At 41.1% G+C, this 23,487-nt stretch overlaps 1 protein-coding gene across 4 annotated transcripts in view; it reads right to left on the reverse strand.

Moving 5' to 3' along the window:
- WWOX (WW domain containing oxidoreductase) overlaps positions 1 to 23,487 on the reverse strand; it is a 928,538-nt gene that overhangs the window by 652,283 nt on the left and 252,768 nt on the right. For 3 of the 4 annotated variants that reach the window (XM_027618083.2, XM_027618080.2, XM_027618081.2), the window contains one exon: positions 5,747 to 5,932. The exons of the other annotated variant lie outside the window; for it this stretch is intronic. In XM_027618083.2, coding sequence (XP_027473884.1) covers positions 5,747 to 5,932 — 186 coding nt within the window. The remainder of the gene's footprint in view (positions 1 to 5,746; positions 5,933 to 23,487) is intronic. 4 annotated transcript variants of the gene reach the window in all.

Consider the following 23,487-nt stretch of genomic DNA (forward strand, 5'->3'; position numbering starts at 1 on the left):
GAAGGACCCAGACTTCTGAGCTTAATCATCCAAAGCAGTGGAACTTAGCGGGAAATTTAAAAATTTATGGGAGCCTTTTTCTGGTGGTTATAATGATTGTCGGCGGGGGCCGGGAATGGTAGATGTCCTGCAATGCAGATGGAGTCTTGCTCAGTGAAGATTGGCCCACTGGACATTCACGCAGATGAAAAGCCTGTGTATAATTAGCTGATCCTAGAGCCTGGCTGTGTTGTACATATATGCATAGTTTTAACATCCACTGCATTTCAAAGAATGTAGTATAACAACCATGCAAATGAAGAATGAATGCACTTTCTGATTCCGTGGGTTTTGGGGGGAGGTGAGGCTTGATTCCATGCTAGTAGTATTTGAGTCTTCAATGTCACACACCTGTTAACAGTCTGCATTTGTGAGTATCCCAATGCAGGTGATTTATGCATGGACACACACATCTAATAACTTACCTTTCCTGTAGTCCTGCTCAAGCAAGAAACATGCTATTTTGCTTCACATTTATTTTTCTTCCCATTACAGTTAAGCTAGCATATTGAATTAAAATATATTTATGCAGGGATGTTATATTATTTTTGAACTTTATTTCCAAGTAGTAATAAGGTATAACAAAATGAGACTGCTGAGAACCCAATGATCCAATATATGGGTGATGTCTTAGAAATTCTACCTACTCTAAGTAGAAAGTAGCATCAAGGATCTAGGCAGCATCTAAATGGTACAGGATAAAAATAACATCCTGCTCTCATTCTCCACTCTTCTTCCATCAACTTTGCTGGAAACCATTCTTGGCATATTTGTTTAGCCCAGCCCAGCTTGAGTGCCATTTCTTCCAGGCAACTCTCCCCAACTGCTTATTCCCACAATTTCTTGTGTGGCAATGGGGAACAAATTGAAAGAAGCCATGCAAGCAACCTCTTCGACCTCAGCCACAGCAACTTCTTCCTAGAAACATCACCAAAGGAAAGGGAAGCAAGGGCAAAATGAACTATTGGGACCTCATCAAGATAAACAGCTTTTGCACAGCAAAAGAAACAGTCAACAAAACCAAAAGACAACCGACAGAATGGGAGAAGATATCTGCGAATGACCTATCAGATAAAGGGCTAGTATCCAAAATCTATAAAGAACTTATCAAACTCAACACCCAAAGAACAAATGATCCAATCAAGAAATGGGCAGAAGACATGAACAGACATTTTTCCAAAGAAGACATCCAAATGGCCAACAGACACATGAAAAAGTGCTCAACATCGCTCAGCATCAGGGAAATCCAAATCAAAACCTCAGTGAGATATCACCTCACACCAGTCAGAATGGCTAGAATTAACAAGTCAGGAAACGACAGATGTTGGCGGGGATGCGGAGAAAGGGGAACCCTCCTACACTGTTGGGGGGAATGCAAGCTGGTGCAGCCACTCTGGAAAACAGTATGGAGGTTCCTCACAAAGTTGAAAATAGAGCTACCCTACGATCCAGCAATTGCACTACTGGGTATTTACCCCAAAGAAACAAATGTAGGGATCCGAAGGGGTTTGTGCACCCCGATGTTTACAGCAGCAATGTCCACAATAGCCAAACTGTGGAAAGAGCCAAGATGCCCATCGACAGATGAATGGATAAAGAAGCTGTGGTATATATAAAAAATGGAATATTATGCAGCCATCAAAAGGAATAAAATCTTGCCATTTGCAACAATGTGGATGGAACTGGAGGGTATGATGCTGAGCGAAAAAAGTCAATCAGAGAAAGACATGTATCATATGATCTCACTGATATGACAAATTCTTAATCTCAGGAAACAAACTGAGGCTTGCTGGAGTGGTGGGGGGTGGGAGGGATGGGGTGGCTGGGGGATAGACAATGGGGAGGGTATGTGCTATGGTGAGCACTGTGAATTGTGCAAGACTGTTGAATCACAGATCTGTACCTGTGAAACAAATAATACATTATATGTTAAAAAAAAAAAAAAGAAGATAGCAGGAGAGGAAGAATGAAGGGGGGGGAATCGGAGGGGGAGATGAACCATGAGAGACAATAGACTCTGAAAAACAAACTGAGGGTTCTAGAGGGGACAGGGGTGGAGGATGCATTAGCCTGGTGATGGATATTAAAGAGGGCATGTTCTGCATGGAGCACTGGCTGTTATACGCAAACAATGAATCATGGAACACTACATCAAAAACTAATGATGTAATGTATGGTGATTAACATAGTAATAAAAAAAAAAAAGAAAAAAGCCATGCAAAGCAGATGGAAAGACATGTTTCCATGGAAATTAGGTACCCACTCGTCAGGACCCAGGCCACGATGTCCCTAGTGTTCAATGACCCCGCACCGCCCCCACCCCAACATCAGTAACAAAGCAAATCATGCCATCTTTGCCTTTTATCTGTACAGTGTGCCTCTGTCCTTACCACACCAGACTGCAAGCCATTTATTCACCTGCTTCCAACTCTGGACTGTGAATTTCTAGAAGGTGGACAGTAAGCTCCTTGCATATTGCCTACCACAGTGCCTGACACAGAACAGAGACTAAATACAGGATTAGAGAATTAAAGTTTGGTCGTGGGTTCAGAATTCCAAACTAAGCCAAGTTTCCCTTATTACAAAAAGCTTTGTTTTGAGCCTTGTTCCAAAGGCAGAATTTAGCACAAGCTTCAGGTCCTCTAGGTTCTTCATCAATATGTCTGTGGCTAAAGTTTAGAATGAATTCCCTGCTTTGGTTTTTAAGGACAACACAGAAGTATCTCATGACGGGGAACACCGGGGAAGTTAAGAGGGAGAAAGGAAATCATTCCTAGTCCTTAACCTAGAAATAAGGTGAAACACACACACACACACACACGCACACACACACACACACACGCACACACGCACGCACACACGCACACACGCACATGCACACAAACGCACACGCACACACACGCACACACGCACAAAAACGCACGCACGCACACACGCACGCACACACACACACACACACACACACGCACACAAACACCCCATGATGAGAAATTAGATGGAACCCAGTTGAAGTAAGCTCTCAGGATGGAGAAGCACAGCTACTATAAGGCAGGCCCACCCTGTGCAAGCAGCCCCCCTCCATAAGCAGACCCCTGACTTCCTGCCCTGCTGATCTCCTGAGCAGCAGACCCATTTTTAAGGTCTGATTAGCTTGTATTGACAGTCCTCTGGGAAACGAGAAGGGTGGGCAAGCTTTCTGATTCCTCTGAACCAGGGCAGGCTTCCTGAAAAACGACCATGTTCACCTCTCAGCTCAAGAGGCAGTAAAACAACTCTTCAAAGGCTGCTTACCCTACTTTCTAGTTGAAAAATTGACAAAGCCACACAATAATGTCTTAATAGAATTATCCTCTTACCAATACAGTAAAACGTGAACATTTGCTCTCTGGACATTAACATTTGCTGTTTGTGAGGACCTGTATCTTATATTTCTATATATACTGCTCCTTTATTTTTTTTAACCAAGGATTTTTAAATTACCAAACAAAAATAATTAGGCTGGATTCTATGTAGACAAAAGCTAGTATGTTCAAAGAATAAGACTGAATTTGCGTCAGAAGCTGTACGTGCGTGTGTGTGTGTGTATGTGTGTGTGTGTGTGTGTAGCAACTTGGCACTCAACACAGCTGCAGCCATTCAGAGTTGTACAGCCAGCCCTCCGCTCTTTTCATTCTATTTTAACTGTTGTCTGAAAATTTTTCACAGCAAGGAAGTAGAGTTCTCATTTTAATATGATGTATTTTGGGTATGCAGAAACTCCATTCACTTGCTCAGAATCCAGATAAGTAACTAAAATACAATGAAGACACGGGAAGGCTAATAAATATTTTGCCTGAGGGCAGTCTGGTATAATATTTTTCTGCAAACATAGGACTTTATTTTTCCCCTAACAGGGGGTCTTGACTCCAGCGAAAAGATTCTGCCAAGGTTTATGGAGGTAATTAGATATCAACACTTCCCTTTTACAACATGGTTTAGGGCTCTGGGTCCTTGAACAGTGAGCAAGTGTTTTCCCAGGACTGTGCACCCAGTACTCACACTGTTGTTTCGGGCACCACAGGAGGGCAACACAAGGGTCATAAACAAACCAGCTGGGGGAATTAGCATTTTGTAAAAATAACCCCTAACAGGTGCCAAGGATGACCAGAAAAACCAGTGCCAATCAGCAGACAGGAGTGGGCCTGATAAGACATTTCAGGAAGTCCTTGTCTGTAAACAAAATGGGTCTAATTCAGGAGACCAAGGCCATTCCTTCCAATTCGTCTGTTCCATGAAATTAAGATTCAGATCTCCAAGGTAGGCTCAAATTAGGCGGCAGTTAAGAAGAGAACAAAGACGTCACATGAAATACCATCTGAGATACAGATTTACAAAGGGAAGCAAGCAGCTGACAATTCAACATAATCTCCCATTAAATACCAACTCATTTAAACATATCCCGTGGTGCCCTCCACATCTGGCAAACGATCGCGGCTGGCAGATTTATTTCCGGAGCTTGCTCTCCTGTGCCGGCCCCCACAGTAGCCTCCCTCACTCCTGAGCAGGACCACTCCACTTTTTTTTTTCCCCACACAAACCTGGTGTGATTTGCAAAGATAAGGATGTCCAGATTTTGTTACCACCTAATTACTAGATGTTTCATGTCTTTTAACACGGGGGAGGATTATTACGGGCATTTCCTTTCATTTCAGCCATCATAAATTTAAAATGGTAAAAGTAAATCTATCTGCAATGTGTCACTTATACCATAAGCCCCTGTGTTTGGGAGTGATAAAGGGTTCAAGCTAACCCTTGGCTGGTCTCTCTATTCCAAGTCCCAGGGGTTACATTTTATGGAAGCATGATTAAAAAAATAAGCTTCATTCTGGGTCACTAAAACATTTCAGGACTTAAGACGGAGAAGAAGGGGAAAAAAACAGACCCTTGCACATTATTTTTTTCCAGCTACTTTGCAAAGAGTGAAAGCTCCCAACCACACCAGGAAAATCTCCCTAACATGCATTAAATCTAGCCTCACCCGGGAAGTCCTTTGTCTTCTCCGACTACTTCTCTTTAGACAAATAGTTGTTTATCCAACCCCAGAAACAAATATGCTAAAAATACGATGAAATTTTCAAACGCCTTTTCAGTCAATTGGATATTCTCCTAATGGTAATAGAAGAGAAGTGCCATCTGATGTTTTAATTGAAATTTTAACCAAAAGAGGCATGGCCAGATTTCTAATATGTTCTAACTACAGTACTTTCCCTTTCTACAATTACTCAGCTAATGTCTGCATTGAATTCCCTAATTTCTCATTATAAAACAATTGGATTTCATCTCACAGTCTTTAATTGCATTGTTTCTCCTGCTAGAATAACTGCACATTCTTCTTGGTGAGGTGTTGAAGTTGTTGAATGACAAATCGATAAAGGTCAGGCATTCAGATTTAATCAATTATTATTCCATCTCGAAGCAAAATCAATGAGGAGCTTGAAGTATAGTTGTAAAAACCATCTACATTGCTGTAGACAAAACCCCCCAAATAATCCTCCACAATCTCAAAACAAGAGAAAGACCTCGGAAAATTAAGGAAGCCAGATTGAGTGCACCCACACTTTCCAGAGGAGCATCACTGAAAAGTATTTTTGGGAAAGGGAGCCTCGGGAAGATACTGGCTGACACAAGGAAGGGGCCAGATGGAAAAAAACATCAGATGCTAACCCACCTATGGGACTCAGACGAGACCACAACTACTCGGGCAGGAGCTGAGCGGCACAGGACATCCTGAAGGAGCTGGACAAGGTAGAAGTGCCCCAGGTGATTCACCTGGAAGGTGGTCTCCAGGCCATCTTTGGTGAGGCTCCAGGGCAGAGCAAAAGCCGCTGCATTGCACACAAGCACGTGAAGAGATCTGAAAAATAAAACATCCAACACTGTGCAGACATAAACACCAAAACCAAGAATAACCCATGTTCTGACAGGAATAATCAACTCTTCCCTGTCTTCAAGATTCATCAGTTGGAAATGGGATGTCACAGCATGAGCCATGCTGCTGGGGAAGGGCTTAGACTGTGACGAGCTGCAGGGCACCAGGAGTTCCCCAGGATACAGGACTTTCAGTGCTCAAACTGGGACCACCCTGGGCAAACTGGTCACCCTGGATGGAACCCAGATTCTAAAACCTAATTTTATATGTGCATCTTAGTTTATCCAATTCTTAGCTTCTTCACCTAAAAAATCAAAATAACCCTTAAGGTATTTGTAAGAAATAAAGAGAGATATGTAAGAAATAATGTAAGAAATATGTAAGAAATAAAAGAGAATACAGGTTGTATAAAGACCAACACAGGAACCAGCATTTAATAGGTTCTAAGTAAATGGATCAAGGGGGAAACTCTCTGTTTAAAGAGACAGGCACACATTGTTTGAATATATTCCTCCCAGAGGTCAAATTATATCTACACTTTAGAAACAAGGGAGCCCAGGGATGGGTAAGTGGAGGTCTATTATAATATTTTCTCCTATTTTGAATATATTTAATTTGTTTCATAATAAAATTTTAAAAAGTAAAAGTAAGCCTTTCATGTGAATCAAAATCCTAAATCCTCATAAAGAAATGGTACTTGTGGGAAATCATCCTAAGGTGCTAACAAGAATTGTAAAAAGGCATATATTAAAGGCTATCCATAGTGTTTGTAATTACATTATAAAATCAAAATATTACAAAATAAATGAAATATAAAATTGGGAAATCATTAAATGAATCTAAATATATGCATACTATGCAGCCATTAAAATGATACATCTTTTGACCCTGTAAAACATGCATGTTATAGAACAAAATATGTAATATTGTATGATCACATAACACAGAAAATATTAATGAAAGGTACACAAAAATGTGAATAATAGTTGTCTCTAGAGGTGGGTGGAACCCCAAAATGTCTTAAATTATCTTCTTTCTGAGTTTTAATTTTGATGAAATGCAAGTTGTATATATTTTTTTTCTTTTGTCACTTGTGCTTTTGGGGCCCTATCTAAGAAACCACTGCCTAACGCAACATCACAAGGATACACTTCTATCTTCTAAGAGTTTTAGTTTTAGCTCCTACATTTAGATCTATGATCCACTGTAAGCTAACACAGAAGTAAGGTGAATGCAAGAGATCTAACTTCATTTTTTGGCATTCAGGTATTACAACTGTTGTAGCTTTGTTGGTTTTTTTTTTTTAAGTTTGTTTATTTATTTATTTATTTATTTATTTATTTATTTATTTCACAAAGAGACACAGCAAGAGAGGGAACACAAGCAGGAGGAGTGGGAGAGGGAGAAGCAGGCTTCCCGTGGAGCAGGGAGCCCAATGCGGGGCTCAATCCCAGGACCCTGGGACCATGATCTGAGCCAAAGGCAGACGCTTAACCACTGAGCCACCCAAGCACCCTAGCTTTGTTTGTTAAAAAGACTATTCTTCCCCACATTGAATGATCTTGGCACCCTTGATGTAAATCAATTGACCAACTGAAAGAGTTTATTTTGGGACTCTCAATTCTATTCCATTATTATGGTAGTACTATAGTCTTTATTAGTAAAGCTTTGCAATAAATTTTTAAAATGGGAAGTGAGTAATTCAATGTTGTTCCTTCTCAAGCTTGGGCTGGCTAGTCAGGAGCCCTGCATGCACATATATAAAGTTTAGAGTCAGCTTTCAATTTCTGCAAAAAAAGCCAACAGCAATTTTGATAAAGTTTACATTAAATTTGCAGATCGGGGTGCCTGGGTGGCTCAGTCAGATAAGCCTCTGCCTTCAGCTCAGGTCATGATCTCAGGATCAGGGGACTGAGCCCTGAGGCGGGCTCCCTGCTCAGTGGGGAGTTTGCTTCTCCCTCTCCCTTTGCCCATCCCCCCCTTGTGCTTTCTATTTCTAAAATGAATAAAACCTTTTTAAAAAAATTGCAGATTAATTTTGAGAATACTGTCTTCTTAACAATATTACGCCTCTTGATCCATGAACATGGGATGTCTTTATATCCATTTAGGTCTTCTTTAATCTCCTTCTTAAATATTATATAGCTTTCAAAATACAAATTTATCACATCTTTCATTAAATGTATTCATAAGTATTTTATTCTTTCTGATGCTATGGCATACAGAACTGATTTCTTAATTTGATTTGGGAATTATTCATTACTAGTGTATAGAAATACAATTGATTTTTGCATATTGACTTTTTATCCCCCAACCTTGCTGAAATTATCTATTAGATTTAGTTGTTTTTTTAAGTGGCTTTCTTAGTATTTTCTACACTTAAGGTCATTTTGCCTGCAAATAAAGATAGTTTTACTTTTTCCTTTCCAACTGGAACATCTCCTTCCCACCCCCAATTACTCTGACTAGCATTTCCAGCACACTATTGAATGGAAGTGGTAAGATTTAATATCCTTGTTTTGTTTCCTGATCTTAAAGGGAAAGCATTCAATATTTTAGCATTAAGTAGAAGGTTAGGTGTGGGTTTTTTTTTTTTTTTTAGAAGCCCTTTATCAGGCTGAGGAAATGTCCTTTTACTCCAAGTTTGTTGTGTGTTTTTATCACGAAAGGGTGTTGGACTTTTTCAAATGCTCTTCCTGTGTCCAATGGCATATCCTTTATTTTACTGATATGGTATATTACACTGACTTTCAGATGTTAAGCCACCTAGAATTCCTTGGATAAATCACACCTTGCCATAGTGTATAATCCCTTTTATATATTGCTGCTTTTGGTTTGCTAATATGTTGTTGAAGATGTATACATCTATATTCCTAAGTGATACTGGTCTGTAATTTTCTTGTGATGTCTTTATTTGGTTTTCAAATCAGACTAATACTGGCCTTACACAGTGAGTTGAAAAGTTTTCTCTCCTATTCATTTTTTCTTAGAGTTTGCTAGGAATCGGTATTATTTCATTAATTATTCATAATATTAATGATATTATTAATGATCTCGATACTAATTTCATTAAGAATTCATAATAAATGCGTGGTAGAAAGCATGAATTAATTTATCACTAGAGGAAAAAAGAATTAACTCACTGTTTTTTAAAAAGTATTTATGTAAATCTCATTGCCACTAGGTCTCATTGAGAAACTATCCTATTTGTTCTGTTGCCTGATAAAGCTCCAATTCATCACCTACCTAAGACCTAAAAGTGCTGATGTGGCTGAGGTCAGCTGTGTTTGGTTGGGATCACCTGTTTTCCACTTATGGTCCCCCCAGTTGTCAATGCACAGTCCCCCAACAATCCAGTTACTCTGAAGAGGTGGACAAAAAATGCTTTGAGGCATCTGGTCTACCTAGAACATTCATCAGAGTCTATTTCAAATCAAAACAGAATCTACTCATTTATAACCAAAATAACCCATATTTTGTAGCAAGGCAAGACCACTGGAAAAAAACTTTGAGAGAGAAAGGGGAAAAGGGCCAAGTGAATATATGAATTATATGTGAGCTCCTTTCAGTTTTCATCTCGAATACTTGGTTCACTTTTTCAGAGTTGTTGATACTTTTTTTTTCCTTTGAGTGATAAATGGGGATTACGCATTTATTAATAGCTTTGTGTACATAAGAAACTTAAGTGATATGTATTATTATCAACATTTTACAAGCAAGAAAACAAGAGATTAGAAACAAACATCCTATGGTCTGAATAAGAATCAGAAACAGCTAAAATAAAGAAGCAAATGATTAAGAACAAAACAAAATAAGAAGATCAGGTGAGTTCAAAGCTACTGCACAATACCTCCTTTCTTAGATAAGCTCCCTTAAGTGGGTAGAGACAAGTGCTGACAGAAATTCTACCTCAGTCATGTCACTATACTTACCTGACTTGTGCCCCGTTAGTTAACGTCTGTAAACCTGTCTCTGCTCCCTGTGAACTTAGAACAGCAGCTTACACCCCTCCCAAGGCTGTGATGAGTAAAGTCCCAGCACTGCGCAAGGTACATGCCAGGTTAGATCAGTTACTTCCTTTGTCTCTATACCCTTCCCTTCTACCCACAGGAGAAAACACAACTCTTCAAAGTTGATTTTTGCAGTGTTACCGTGTCTTTAGGATAGGCCTGGGCATTTGGAATTCTGACACCACACCTCTTATTAACAACGTGGCCTCCTCTAGTTACTTTTATCCCTGCCTATACATTTTCTCAAGGAAATGCAAAACACATCAAGAAACTTGTTACCAAAGACCTCAGCCTGGAGGCATGAATCCACAGAGGACATGGGAAATCCTCTGCTCTTTCACCAAATTTTAATACCTTTCATTAATGTTAACTGCACAACACCAGAGGCAAAATATGTACCCTGTACCTAAAACCTGTCACCTCCATTAATTAAAAAACAGGCTTATGGAATATGAAACTATAAAGTGTTAGACGTTTTTTTAATTGTAAAGACAGTTAATTGGCTTGGACAAAAGGAAAAGAATTTCTTTTGCCTCACTTTAATGAGGTTTTTATTATTCAAATGGCACATTTTGCTCAGTTTTGACTAAAAGCCATTGCAATTCAAAAGACTCTGAGATGATGAATATTTACAGACTACCAAAAGGAAAGTTCAAACTATAAAGACAGAATGGAAACAAAAATAGTATCATTCCAATTCCAAAGCTGAGGCTATTAGTCAGCACTCTCTGGGCCTGATTTTTTTTTTCTTCTTTGGTGGATTCTGGTCTGTGAGGAGTGAGCGAGGACAGGGGGGGTCTTCAATGTATAGAAGATCCCAAGGAAAATGGGTGTGCTGCTTCTCTGCAGTTCTAATCTACCCAGAGCGAGAGGGGACCCTGGCTTTCTCTGGGCCTGCTGGGGATGATGCTCCGGGCCCAGTGGGGCCAACATATTCCTTTGGGCCAGAGAACAACTGTTCAATACTAAGGAGAGTGGTGATCCTGTTATTTAGCAGGGGAGAGTGCTCCTGCTCATCCATGGAAGCAATGATGGGCCAAGCTTTTGAGTCAGCCAAAGTAGCCTTAAGTGATCTTCCTACCAAAAGAGTGCCAGATGGGGACGCTAAACGGAAGGAGGTCCTAGTGCAAAGGCTTTCAGATAGCTGATCTCTTAAGTTTTCCTCTCACTCCCTCCGGTTTTGTTTTGTTTGTTTGTTTTTTTCCTTTTAAATGCAGATATAACTGACATACCACACTGTATTTGTTTCAGGTGTACAACTCTTCCAGCATCTCACCCATTGACTATCCCTCTCTCTCCCTCTCTTTCTAGCCTTTCCAGTAGCTAATGCTCCACGGGCTCAATCCTGCTGCCTTCAGGCTAATCAGATTTTTTTTTACCATCTACAAAGGGAAAATGGGGAAAGTGGAAAAAAGAAACCGAAAGGAAGGAGGACAGACAGGAGAGAGAAGGCCAGAAAGAGAAAAACATCTATATGACACTCGGGCTCTTTCAACTGGCACTAGCCTTTCTCTTCCCATTTGTGGACTACAGTTTTGAAATATTTGTCTCCATTCCTTGCCCCAAACCCACTTCTTATCACCAAGCTGAGTGACTTCTTTCCCATGACCCTCCAGATTCTCTCAAAGCCACCTGGAGAGCTATGGCTTCCCAATCAAGAAACCCAACAACCTCCCCTCTCTTGAAACCAGACTTCTCTGTCGCAATGGACCTCCTCCTAATGTTGCCACTGCCCCATCTTCTGTCTCTTCCAGCCCTTCCTCTCCCAGCCAGGGACTCCAAACAACATGTCTATAAAGATGAACTTCACACCCACAGCTCCAGCCCCCATATTCCTCCCAGGTTCCAGAATCTCATTCATACCCACCCCAAATCTGAACTTTTCATCTTCATCTTTCCACTTCCTGATGTCCTTATTACTAGTGGGTGATGATACTCTCTAACTGGCCCCCTAATAAGTAACTCTTAGGAAACATTTGCTACTCCCTCTTCTCCCTTAGTCTCTATGACTAGTCATTACCAACATCTCTAGAGACTATTAATGCTTTTCCAGTCCCCTACATTTCCAATGGAATGAGCATTAAGATGTCCTGTCTAGATCTCAATTATGGGTCCGGTGTATCCCTTCACCATGGCTGAGAGCAGACATCTCCAAAAAATTGTCCTTGACTGATGGGCACCATCACATCTGGAAAGTCATGCCCCAGACCCAGCTGCTCTGCTAACAAGGAGGACAACTCTGGTATAAGTCCTTCTCCAGGAACCTGTGGCATCAGGCTGAAGCTAGTCTCGAGTTAAACACAATCTGTTTCCCTCCTACCTTCTTCTGAGAATACTCCCCCAATAAATACGTCCCTCTACCAGGCCTGATTTCTGGGGAACTCAAGCTAAGACAACCACCAGCACTCCATAACCTGTTGCCTTTAGCTCTGGCCACTGCAACAGCCCAGGCCTGGTCTTGCTACCTCTACTTGCTCCCTTATTTGACCTATCATGAATCCTGGGGGTCCCATTAAACACATTCTGAGAGTCTAACAAAAACACTGATGAAGGTATTTAAAAATTGATAAAACTAGATTACAAATAACCAGTACAAGATTTAACATGTTAAAATCCTCTAGTAGCAATAGTTAAAATATGGCCTACCAATGAAATTAGATTTATTTATAATATTATGTTGTTATTATGTTATATGAAGCTGATAGGAATATATATTCCTGCACCCTGAATACATGTTGTTTGAAGCCAGTACACATGTGTTATTTATTACAACAGCAATAGAAAACTAACAGAGTCAGGTAATAAACATTCGCTCTTTTAAGTCACTAACTTTTGGGAGTAACTTAACACCAACAGATAACTAATATGTGCATCATGCTATGTGAGAGAAACCAAACACAAAAAGCTACATATGGAATACATGTATTTATGTAACATTCTGGAAAAGGCAAAACTCTAGAGACAGAAAAAAAAACAATGGTTGCCAGGGGCTGCGTGCAGAGGTGGGAATGACTACAAAAAGGCACAGGGGAAATTTGGGGGGTAAGGGAACTGCTCTGTATCTTGACTATGGTGATTCCATGGCTGTGTGTTTGTCAGAACTTACCGAACTCTATTATTAGAAGGTGAATTTTACTGTATGGAAAATGCAACTGAAAAGAAATGTAGAAACACAAGAGTGCTTTGTGTGCTTCCAAAGGCCCAAATCACAGACCCAGGATAAGGGACTGGCATATTTGTGTGCTGACCGCACCTAGTGGGTCCACGGGAGTTGTGCCTATTCATCTCCGCATCTCTGGACCAACTTGCAGAGCACCATATGCCTGACAGGTGATGAATACAAAACCGTTAAATCTGACTGAAGTCAAGTAAACTATGCGTGGACTATTTATGATGTACCTTGCCCTGGGTCACAGCAAACAACTGAGAAGAAACATGTTAAGATCTACTTGCAGAGAGAACAGGTCAACGTTAACAGTGTAGAGACAAGAGAATACTTGGCCCATGTCTACAGCACCCATGCTGACTGTCCCCCCGTCCTTTCAAAAGCCAGCTCAAACCCCTGTGGAACCTTCCTGGACCACTGCACCCGTAAGAACGGCTCCTCCTCTGAATGTGTACGGCATTTAGCATCTCTTAGCATCTCATCTCAATGAACCTCATTGCGGCGAGAACTCCCTGGAAGTCCTGACCAATCACAAAAATCCTTTCCTATGAAATTTTATGTTCTATGTATAAGTGTTATAACAGCAGGGGTGCAGTTCCACAGTGTTGTCATCCTCTAAAAATATGAGAATGTTCAATAAGCACCTATTTGAACACAGGGGTCTAGTAAACATGAACCGAGAGAGAGGCCTAGACTTGTTCCTTGCCTGGGACAGTCATATGATGTCAGTCTGAGGAAACATTGCTGGTAGTTCTTGGCATGTCGATATACTATTTTAATAATCATGGCAACCCATAAGGTAGATGGCATCATTACCATTTTACAGAGGAAAACGCTAAGGATCAAAATGTTTCTTGCCAAGTAGGTGAAGAACCCAGAACTGAAATCTAGGAATATCTGCCACCAAAATCTCTTCTTAGCCAGGAAAACACAGAGGCTTTACAACCAGGGAATAAGGAAGGCTTGCTGTGTGGAGCCAGGGGCTTGAACACAGATAGTGGGCAATGTGAATGGCACCCCACACCCTGAACTTCCACAAGCAGCAGCAGTCTGATGATGACGTTAAGAAATTAAACTCGAATAAAATGCCAGCACTTCCGCCCATCTCCAACCTGGCTCTCAGCCAGGGTGACGGAATGTGTGCAGGTTCCTAGACCGCAGAGCAATTAGGGATGTTGGTATCACAGGACTTTCTGATCCTTGCTGACACACGGACACACAAGGCTTTCTGGCCTCACTCTACTTGTCCCCTTAGATGGACCTAAGGGGGTCCCTCACTCTGTCTCAGCTGCACCTTCTACACATCACAACCCACCCTGTCCCCCAAGGACTACTCATGACCCTTCCTGCTTGAAGAATCCTTGCTCCTCATCTGGAAGATGGGTACTATCTCCCTCTTCTGAAATTCCTAGACACTTTCCCTGGACCTTTTACAAGGTTGACAACAGTGTGATTGACAGAAAGACAGATATAACCAAAGGACACAAGGTCCTTCGACCTATGACCACTAGACAAATGCATGGGACAGGAGATCCAGCTGTTTCCCATGTTCCCTGACCTACAGGTCCCTGCCAAGACACCAGTCTCCTACTGACACCGACCCCTCAAGGGCCAGGATCCTGTCGGTTTCCTCCACAAACATCAATTGCCATTCTTAACCCTGCCAACTATTTTGAATGCTCATCAGTAACTGGCAATGACCCAACCCTAGCATTCCGTAAGAGTTTATTGTAAACAGAACAGCAGCTTCTGAGCTGTAGCATCTCCCAGGAGGCTGGGGCTTCAATTCTGCCTGGGGTGTGTCCATTCCTACATTGCTTAACTCTTTGTGACACAATCCATCTGTTATCTTCACCAGGAGACTACAATCAATGTCCCTAGGAAAGAAGTCTTTGTTTGCCCAGCCTTTGTTTGCATGCAGTAAGAAGTAAGCCTTTTGTACATCAGGAATGAAAGGAATTAATGCACTGAATCAATGCTATTTTCCCAGTGACATTTGGTTTGCAAATCACATTCCGTAGTCATGTTTTACAATTTATTATTACCTAAAATATGACAAAAGAAGCAGGGGAAAAGTGGATTGGTTCTAGCTGATCCATGAAGACTGAGTTATTTATGCTTTGAGGACAAGACCAGTCCGTTATGATCCAAGCAACCTAAGAACCATACATAATGTCAAACCTGAGCACAGAGAAGGTGCCTCGAAACAATCTATGAAGAGCAGTAGCAACCATCATGGGATTGAATTACAGTGAGGATTTGTAAACTGAATCATAACATGCTCCAGAAAACGAGACAGACCTTTACAGGCTAAATAAACACCCTGCGGAACATTAACACAATTGTGGCTGTGGGGGATTCCATCTCAGACACAGCAAAAGACTGAGCTAAGTGTAATGTTATGTAAAGGAAAATACTTTTCAATTCCTCCTTGAAACGGAATGTCACACCATCTGGGGCATTTCTCAAGCGAGCTGTGGGAATTCATACTATGTGGAAATAATATGAAATTCAACAGAAAGGGCCTAAGGACCCAAAGTCCCAAAGACAACTGTTTCTCAGACTTACTAAGTATTAGGTTTTCTTTTTCTTCCAGAAAAGGGGGAGGAAAAAATTACTGTAGAATTCCAAGGTGGATCTCTGCTCAGATCGCTAGGGCTGGCTTATTTTGAACTCCCGGATGGCAGCATAAGCTAGAACACAGCCATTCTCTCATACAGCTATCTCCAGCCCAGCGAAGGTTCCAGACTCTCCAGCAGTCCACCAAGACCTCAACTGCCCAAGATGCAGTGTGCACACCAACAGTAAAAGTCAAGGGGAGTTTAGGTGGTATATGGACAAACTTAAAAAAAAAAAAAAATGCTTGTTTATGGTAACACACTGGAAAAAAATAATCAGCCACTCAAACTCACAATGAGAATAATGATTAAAGGGAAAGACTGTACCCACCTTGTTTGATAGTGGTAAAAATTAGAGAAAAATGTAAACTGCTTAACATCAGCTGAGAGATGGTACCTAAAACAGACTATTTTTTCTTGGCTGCCTGTTTCCTAGACTTTGGCTACACTTTGGGGACATGCTATCTATCAATAATTCAGAGATATAAAATATGTATATAACTGTCTCCCATATTTATAAAATACCTATACTTGGTTCTTACCCGATATCTCTGGTAGGTAAGAGCCTCAATAAATATGCAAGGAAATCAAGCAAATAAAACAAGAGAAATCTGAACACATAAAATCAACATCAGCTTAGGTGGTCAGTGACTGTCTAGCTGTGCTTCTAAAATTTGAAGGATCCACATGTTTTCAGAATTTAAGGACACCATCAAGTATTAACGTAATAATTAACCCAGAGTGGATTCTGCTGTTAAGATAACCCAGCTACACTTTTCTTTTTTTTTTTTTTTTCTAAATTGGACTAAAGAAAATAATCCAAACCAATCAGCAGGAATAGAGCAGAGCACTGGCTGTATCCCAGGAGACCACCAGGAATTTTTCATTTCATGCACCATTTACAACTTCTTATAGTGAATTCCAGAACATCAGTACATACACTTAACAGAAAATAGAAATACTCTTGTTTTTGTTATTTCCTTAAATTTTTACCTCATGTCCATTACCTTTTTTATATTTCCCCATCCCATCATATACCGGCACAGCAGCAAAATCTCAACCTCACTGATTCTCAATGGGGCAAGGCGTACAACGGGAAAATACCTACATCTCTTGCCAAGGGGGCATTCTAGGAAAAATCCATCAATTTGGTAATCATGCCACCAAGAGCACTTAATCCAAATGACATGATATCTCAAATGCAGGTCTGACCCTTTGGTGTTAACGGTCCACTTATTTTCAAGTTTCACTCCTGCCTTTGCATTCGGTACTTTATTGCCCTGTGTTCTGGCTCCCTGGGAATATTTAATAAATTGGACAATCAATGATAAGCACAATAAGGATGGAAGAGTAGGAAAGGTAAGGGTAAATTCAACCACACTCATAAGCCAGAAACTTCACTTGAATGTAGCTCCTACAGATTGAGAAAATGCAGATGAACCAGAGTCTCTCTTGGCAAATTCCCATTAGCTCATCTGACAAATGAATGATGGTCATGTCCTACAGAAATTCACTCGTGATATGAAAGAAGTCTTGGGAGGCCAAACTGGAGTTCAATAAATGCCCCAAGGGAACTGAGAGAATGTGAATATTATTCATATGAATTCGGCAACGGAAGAAGCTGGTGGACGGGCAGGCAGGGGCTGGCATTATTTAGAAGAGGGAGCTGGTTACTTTCTCCATGATGCTCAGTTTTCTCGGACACAAAAAGGAGAAAGTCACAACAGTGGGCTAAAAACCCCTGAAGGGCTGAGCATGTCTCTGAAGTCACCCTTGTGCTCCCACAGCCAGCACCATGCCCGAGATGCAACAGAAGTTTGGAATTACTGAATACCTGAGAATCAAATAAGATTGCGCTGGTGACAGAAGTCTGCATCCTTGCTCACATGACTCAAGCACTGCATGCACAGTCAGTACTTGGGTTTTAACCCAGAGAGCCTCTCTCTGTGTCAGCTTCATTCACAATGCAGTCATTTATACACCACCTGCCTAATTTTTGTCAAATGTAAGGAACACCTATATTCACTTAAAAAAAAAATGTACTGGAAACCAACACATCTGTATTTCTCAGTCTTGTCCTTTGCAAAAACAGCTGCTGAGGAGGGTTGCTGCTCTGGTTTTAGTTTTTAAAAATTAGTATGTGTTAAGATAAATAGAATATTTGCCTGTGTCCATCTCATACATAAACAGTGATGTGAGAACTTTGGGAGACTGCTCAATGGCTCACAGAGCTTGTGCAATTTGGCTGCCCAGCAGTGGGAGCAATTAAATGAACAGTGCATGTGGCCTTAGAAAACACATCCATTACTAAGAAATCAGAATTCTCCAGGACACCTGAGTGAAGAACTAGAGCCAGCACTAAATTATTTGGCCATCCCTACTAAGAACACATTTGCCCTCACAACTAAAAACAATGCCTTCTCTCTTTGACTATGATTTCCTATGGGGGAAGAGGGGGTGTCCTTATATCCATACCAAGGAGAGTGTAGTACAGGACCCTGCTTATAGGGGATTCCTGGCATTTATCAACAAGGTTAAAATAATACCTGGGCATCTTCTGTAAGTAAAATGCATCCCTCCAAGCATTCTATTCTGTTGACAAATAGGGAATATAAAGTCAATGAAGAAATAACTTGCCTTTCTGAAAACAAATTAGCATTTCTTCAAATTAAAATTATATTTTATGGCCATAAAGTAATATTAAGCATTACAAGCCATAATTTATAAACTTCTGCAATACCAACCTGCTAAATAAATCCTGCTATATTCTGCTAAAAAATCTTGGGAACATTCATTTTTTAATATATTTACAGAATAGCTGTCAAAGTAGCAGATGATGATTTCATTACCATTATGCAAAAGAGCTTATTTAAAATATACCTTATATGGTCACAGTGAAGGGAGGGGGTTTTAATGTAAGATGGCAGAGGTGAACTTACATGGACATCAGGGAAAAAAAACTTAGTTGGGGAATGTGTTTAAGTGTATGGTCAAGTTACTCAAACAATAAAGCATCTCATGCATTTTGTACATTCCCTTGCCAATGAGGACTCCTGCCTCTGTTTTGCCTAGAGAATATATGGAGCTGTAATCGAGTTCAGAAAGCCCCTGACAGCCGTGTGCTGCCATTCAGACCTGCAAGATTCCATGTTATGATAAAAATTAATGTACTCTGACATCCTCTGGGACTCCCTGGGCCCTGGGAATAGCTAATGAAGAAATACAACCTTGCTGGAGAACAGCACACAGCTCTGGAGTTAAGGATTAATTCAGATGTGGTAGCAGTGTGGCCCCTCTGTCATCAGCTATAAAGCAACCAGACCCCAGTGCCAAAGGGAGTCAGCCATGATTGGTCAGAATTATTCCCTGGATCAGGAGAGGTCAAATAAACAAAAAGCTTTACAAAATAATTGAGCCCAAGTTGCAGGCAGCCTGTCACTTTGTGAGAGTGGCTCTCTTCTTAAACCAAAAAAAAAGGGGGAACTGCAACATCTGGTGTCTCATATTGGCTCTGATCCTGGACTTGAAGACTTCTTGCCAGGAGACATGCTTCCTAGGCGATTACAAGACCACTGGGCGAGTCCCTCAAGAGGGGCTCAGAAAGGGTCTTGGTGTTGAGTGTGGGAGGAATACTGGTCCCCAGAGACTTGTTTCACTGTCCCCACCAGCCTACCACCCAACACCTTTAACCTCCAAGTATCATGATTTCCCCCAAGAAGGCAAGGCACTGGGAATAACGTTCATGGCAGCATTATTCATAATAGCCAAAAAGTGGAAACAAGCCCAATGTCCACCAACTGATGCATGGATCAACAAAATGTGGTCTACCTGTGTAACAGAATATTATTCAGCAATGCTATAAAAAGCAATGAAGTGCTGATCATGCTATGACATGGATGAACCTTGAGAACATTATACAAAGTGAAAGAAGCCAGTTGCAAATGACGACGTATTGCATGATTCCACTGACATGGAATGTCCAGAAGAGGCAAATCGGCCAACAGAAAAATTAGCCGTTGCCTAGGGCTACAGTGGCGGAGGGAGGTGGGAAATGACTGCTAAAGAGCACAAGCATGGTTTTCTTTTTAGAGTGATTAAAATGTTCTGGAATTATTGGTAATGGCTGTACAATTCAGTGGATAGACTAAGAACTACTGAGTTGTACACTTTAAAATGATCAATTTTATGGTATACAAATTATATCTCAATTACAAAAAATCCCGGGGTTTGGAGAAACCTACCCTGACATTCTCAGAATGAGTGAGGTGGCCTCCAGCTGGGCTCCTTCCCCTCCCCGGGGGAGGGGCAGCTATGGCCAAACACTCTGCAGACCCTGTCCACCTTTACCCTCACATTTCCACCGTGAACAGAAAATGAGACTAAAGCAAGATATAGCAAGTTCAATGAAAATAAGGTTATGTGTGTTTTTTTTAATTAATAGGTTACACAAAGCTACATCATTTAAGTTTGTGACATTATTTCAACCTATCATTGGAATCTTAACATGTCAGACTGAATTTATTTCTAACAACTAAATGTTGGCCATTTTTTTTAAGATTTTATGTATTTATTGGACAGAGAGAGAGAGCGAGTGAGCACAAGCAGGGGGAGTGGCAGGCAGAGGCAGAGGGAGAGGGAAAAGGAGGCTCCCCACAGAGCAGGGGAAGCCCCATGTAGGACTCGATCCCGGGACTCCAGGATGATGACCTGAGTCAAAGGCAGGCGCTTAACCAACCAAGCCACCCAGGCGCCCCAGCCATTTTTTTAAAAGATTAGGTTGAAATTTTCAGTCTTTTTTCTTTCTTTGACATATTAGTCCCTGAATTTTCTACAAACTATGGCATTATTTTCCATTTTTTAAGATTAAATAAGTTTACTTATATGCAATGCATTCGTGTAAAGCACTTAAAATTTAAGTTATAGAAATATGTTTGATGACATAAAAAATGCCCATATAAGAGAATATATGTCACATAATCCCTTCCCACCCATCAGGGTGGCTACAATAAAGAAAAGATAGCTTTAATTTAAAAAGAAAAAGAATGGGGGGGGCCTGGGTGGCTCAGTCGGTTAAGCGTCTGCCTTTGGCTCAGGTCATAATCTCAGGGTCCTGGGATCAAGCTCCGCATCGGGCTCCCTGCTCAGTGGGGAGCATGCTTCTCCCTCTCCCTCTGCCTGCTATTCTCCCTGCTTGTGCTCTCTCTCTCTCTGTCAAATAAATACATAAAATCTTAAAAAAAAAAAAGAACACTAACAAGTGTTGACGAAGTTGTGGAGAACTTGGAACCCTCGGACACTGCTGGGAGGAACATAAAATGGTACAGCAGCTGCGGGGAAGTTTGACAGTTCCTCAAAAAGTTAAACATAAAGTCACCACCTGACCCCGCAATTCCACTTCCGGGCATATACCCAAGAGAAATGACAATGTGCATCAACACAGAACTCTGTACACAAATGTTCATAAAAGCATTATTCTTAACAGCCCAAAAGCATAAACGGCCCAAATGTGGATCAAGATAATGAATGAATATAGCAAGTATGACATCAATACAATGGAATCTTATTTAGCACTAAGAAAGACTGGAATAGTAATACACGTGGAACATGGCTGAATCTTGAAAACATTACGCTAAGAGAAAGAAGCCAGACATGAAAGGCCACAAATCCAGAGACAGAGACAGGAAGTAGACTGGTTGCCGGGGAGGTGCTGGGAGTGGGGAGGAACTGGGGAGTGACAGCTAATGGGTAAGGGGGTTCATTTAGGATGATGAAAATGTTCTGGAATTCAATCGTGGAAATGGTTGGACAACCTGGTGAATATACTAAAAACCAATGAACTGAACACCTTAAACTGGTGAATTTCATGATATATGAATTATCTCTCAATAAAAAAATGAATAAAGAATTTTTTTTTTCTTTTTAAGAATCTACGAACACAGAATAAAAATGGGAACATCAAACTGTCAAAACGGATTGTCTTGGATGGTGGGATTATGGTTAACTTGCGCTTTATTCTGTATGTTTCCCTATAATTTCAAAAATGTACCATGAGACTTATATAGTGCTTTTAAAATCTACAAAAAAAAAAAAAGAGAGAGAGAGAGAGAGAGAAAGGTACATTTAAAAGAAAAAGTTACCACCATATCCTCTGTGTGGAACACCCTTTCCAGAGAAGCGGTATGGCCACATTCAGGGAATAAAGTTCTATTGTCCAGGGGTCTGGTCTCAGCACTGCATTTTCTGAACAGTTACATAAAACACAGAAAGCACAAGACAGGACCTGGGAGGAACAAACGTGTGTGGTGGGGAGAAGAGCAACCTTCACTAACTTAAAACCTCAAACCCTGGCATCGTCTATCAAATTCCTCTCATAAAGGGGCACATCCCCTGGGGCGGACCTCCGTCCCTGACCCCTGGCTTCCTTACTCTGAAGTCCAGGAGCCTCCCTGCAGGTGCCCCACCTCCCTGAGCTTGCTGCACTGGGCTGTGAAGGAGGCGAGAGCAGGCACAGGTGCCTTTTACAACTCTTCTCCAGACATGGATACACCCTTGACATATAAACACTATCGCTTTTAAACCTCAGAATGCAGCTCTGACCCTCCATTATACTCCATTTCACAGATGAGGAAACCTAGGGTCAGAGAAGCAAAGTAACTTGCTCAGAGTCCTAAGCTCTCAAGACAGGATTTGAACCTGAGCTGGTCTGACACCACGGTTGATGGTGGTCTGTCAGAGATCTCTGTCAATGCTCTGAGCTACGTTAGGGGAGGGGATGACAGCAGAAGGGGTGAAGCAACTATCCCTGTAGAACTCCGGGTGGGCAAAAAATAACTTAAGACTCCAGACCCAGTTGTTAGGAGGGCGGTGCTCAGTGCCCCCCCGCAACGGCAGCTCTTGAGAACCACCTGGGAAGCTTCTAAAAGTCCAAATGCCCAGGGGACATCCCAGACATGGTGAAATCAGAATGGGAGTAGCAGCCAGGCATCAGCATTTTTAAACAACCGAGCTGAGAACCACTGTGACAGTCCCTTGGGAATTTGGAGTTCTAATGTGGGAAATTGAAACACCTCTTTCTTTTTAGGTGGCAGACATTTTGCCCAGATCTGCTTCCCAAAGCTACATCGTTTGTCAACTTTCCCACTACTTGTACTTCTCAAGACAACCAGAAACATTTTCTTCTGTTTTTGATTATCAATTATTGCATAATGTCAGCTAAAATATCTACTTGATTACGAGTTGGTGACTGAACCTTAACAGCAGAAGCTTTTTAAAGGCAAAATAAGAACTCTGCCACTAATGGAGAGGATCAATTTATATTTCCTGAATGACAAGGTATTGGGTAGATTTTTACAAAATGAAGAAAACAAAGGACTCACAATATTAAAAACACAGCACAGTGACAAGTAGTTCAACTGAAAATATAATCTTCCTTGGGAATTTTCAGCAGGCTGCCACAGTGTAGCACCGTTGATTTATTTCAAATGTATATTCAAGTTTTTAGGCTGACAAGAATTAGCTTCTTGACAACGTACTGGGGAAAAGAGATGGTTCCTGAGTTATTAAAATGTGATTTCGGTGTGGTTCAAGCTCAAGTCCCCAACATGTCAATTATGTAAAAGGAGAATTCCAACGTGACAATGGGAATGGTTGGAAAGTGCAAGGAGAAAAACCAAGCTGGAGTCACGAGCCAAGATGGGACATAAAATTCTCAACCACAGACACTGAAATGCTCTTCCTGAGTCTTAC

This window comes from Zalophus californianus, chromosome 17, assembly GCF_009762305.2.
Source record: "Zalophus californianus isolate mZalCal1 chromosome 17, mZalCal1.pri.v2, whole genome shotgun sequence".
Lineage (NCBI taxonomy): Eukaryota > Metazoa > Chordata > Mammalia > Carnivora > Otariidae > Zalophus > Zalophus californianus.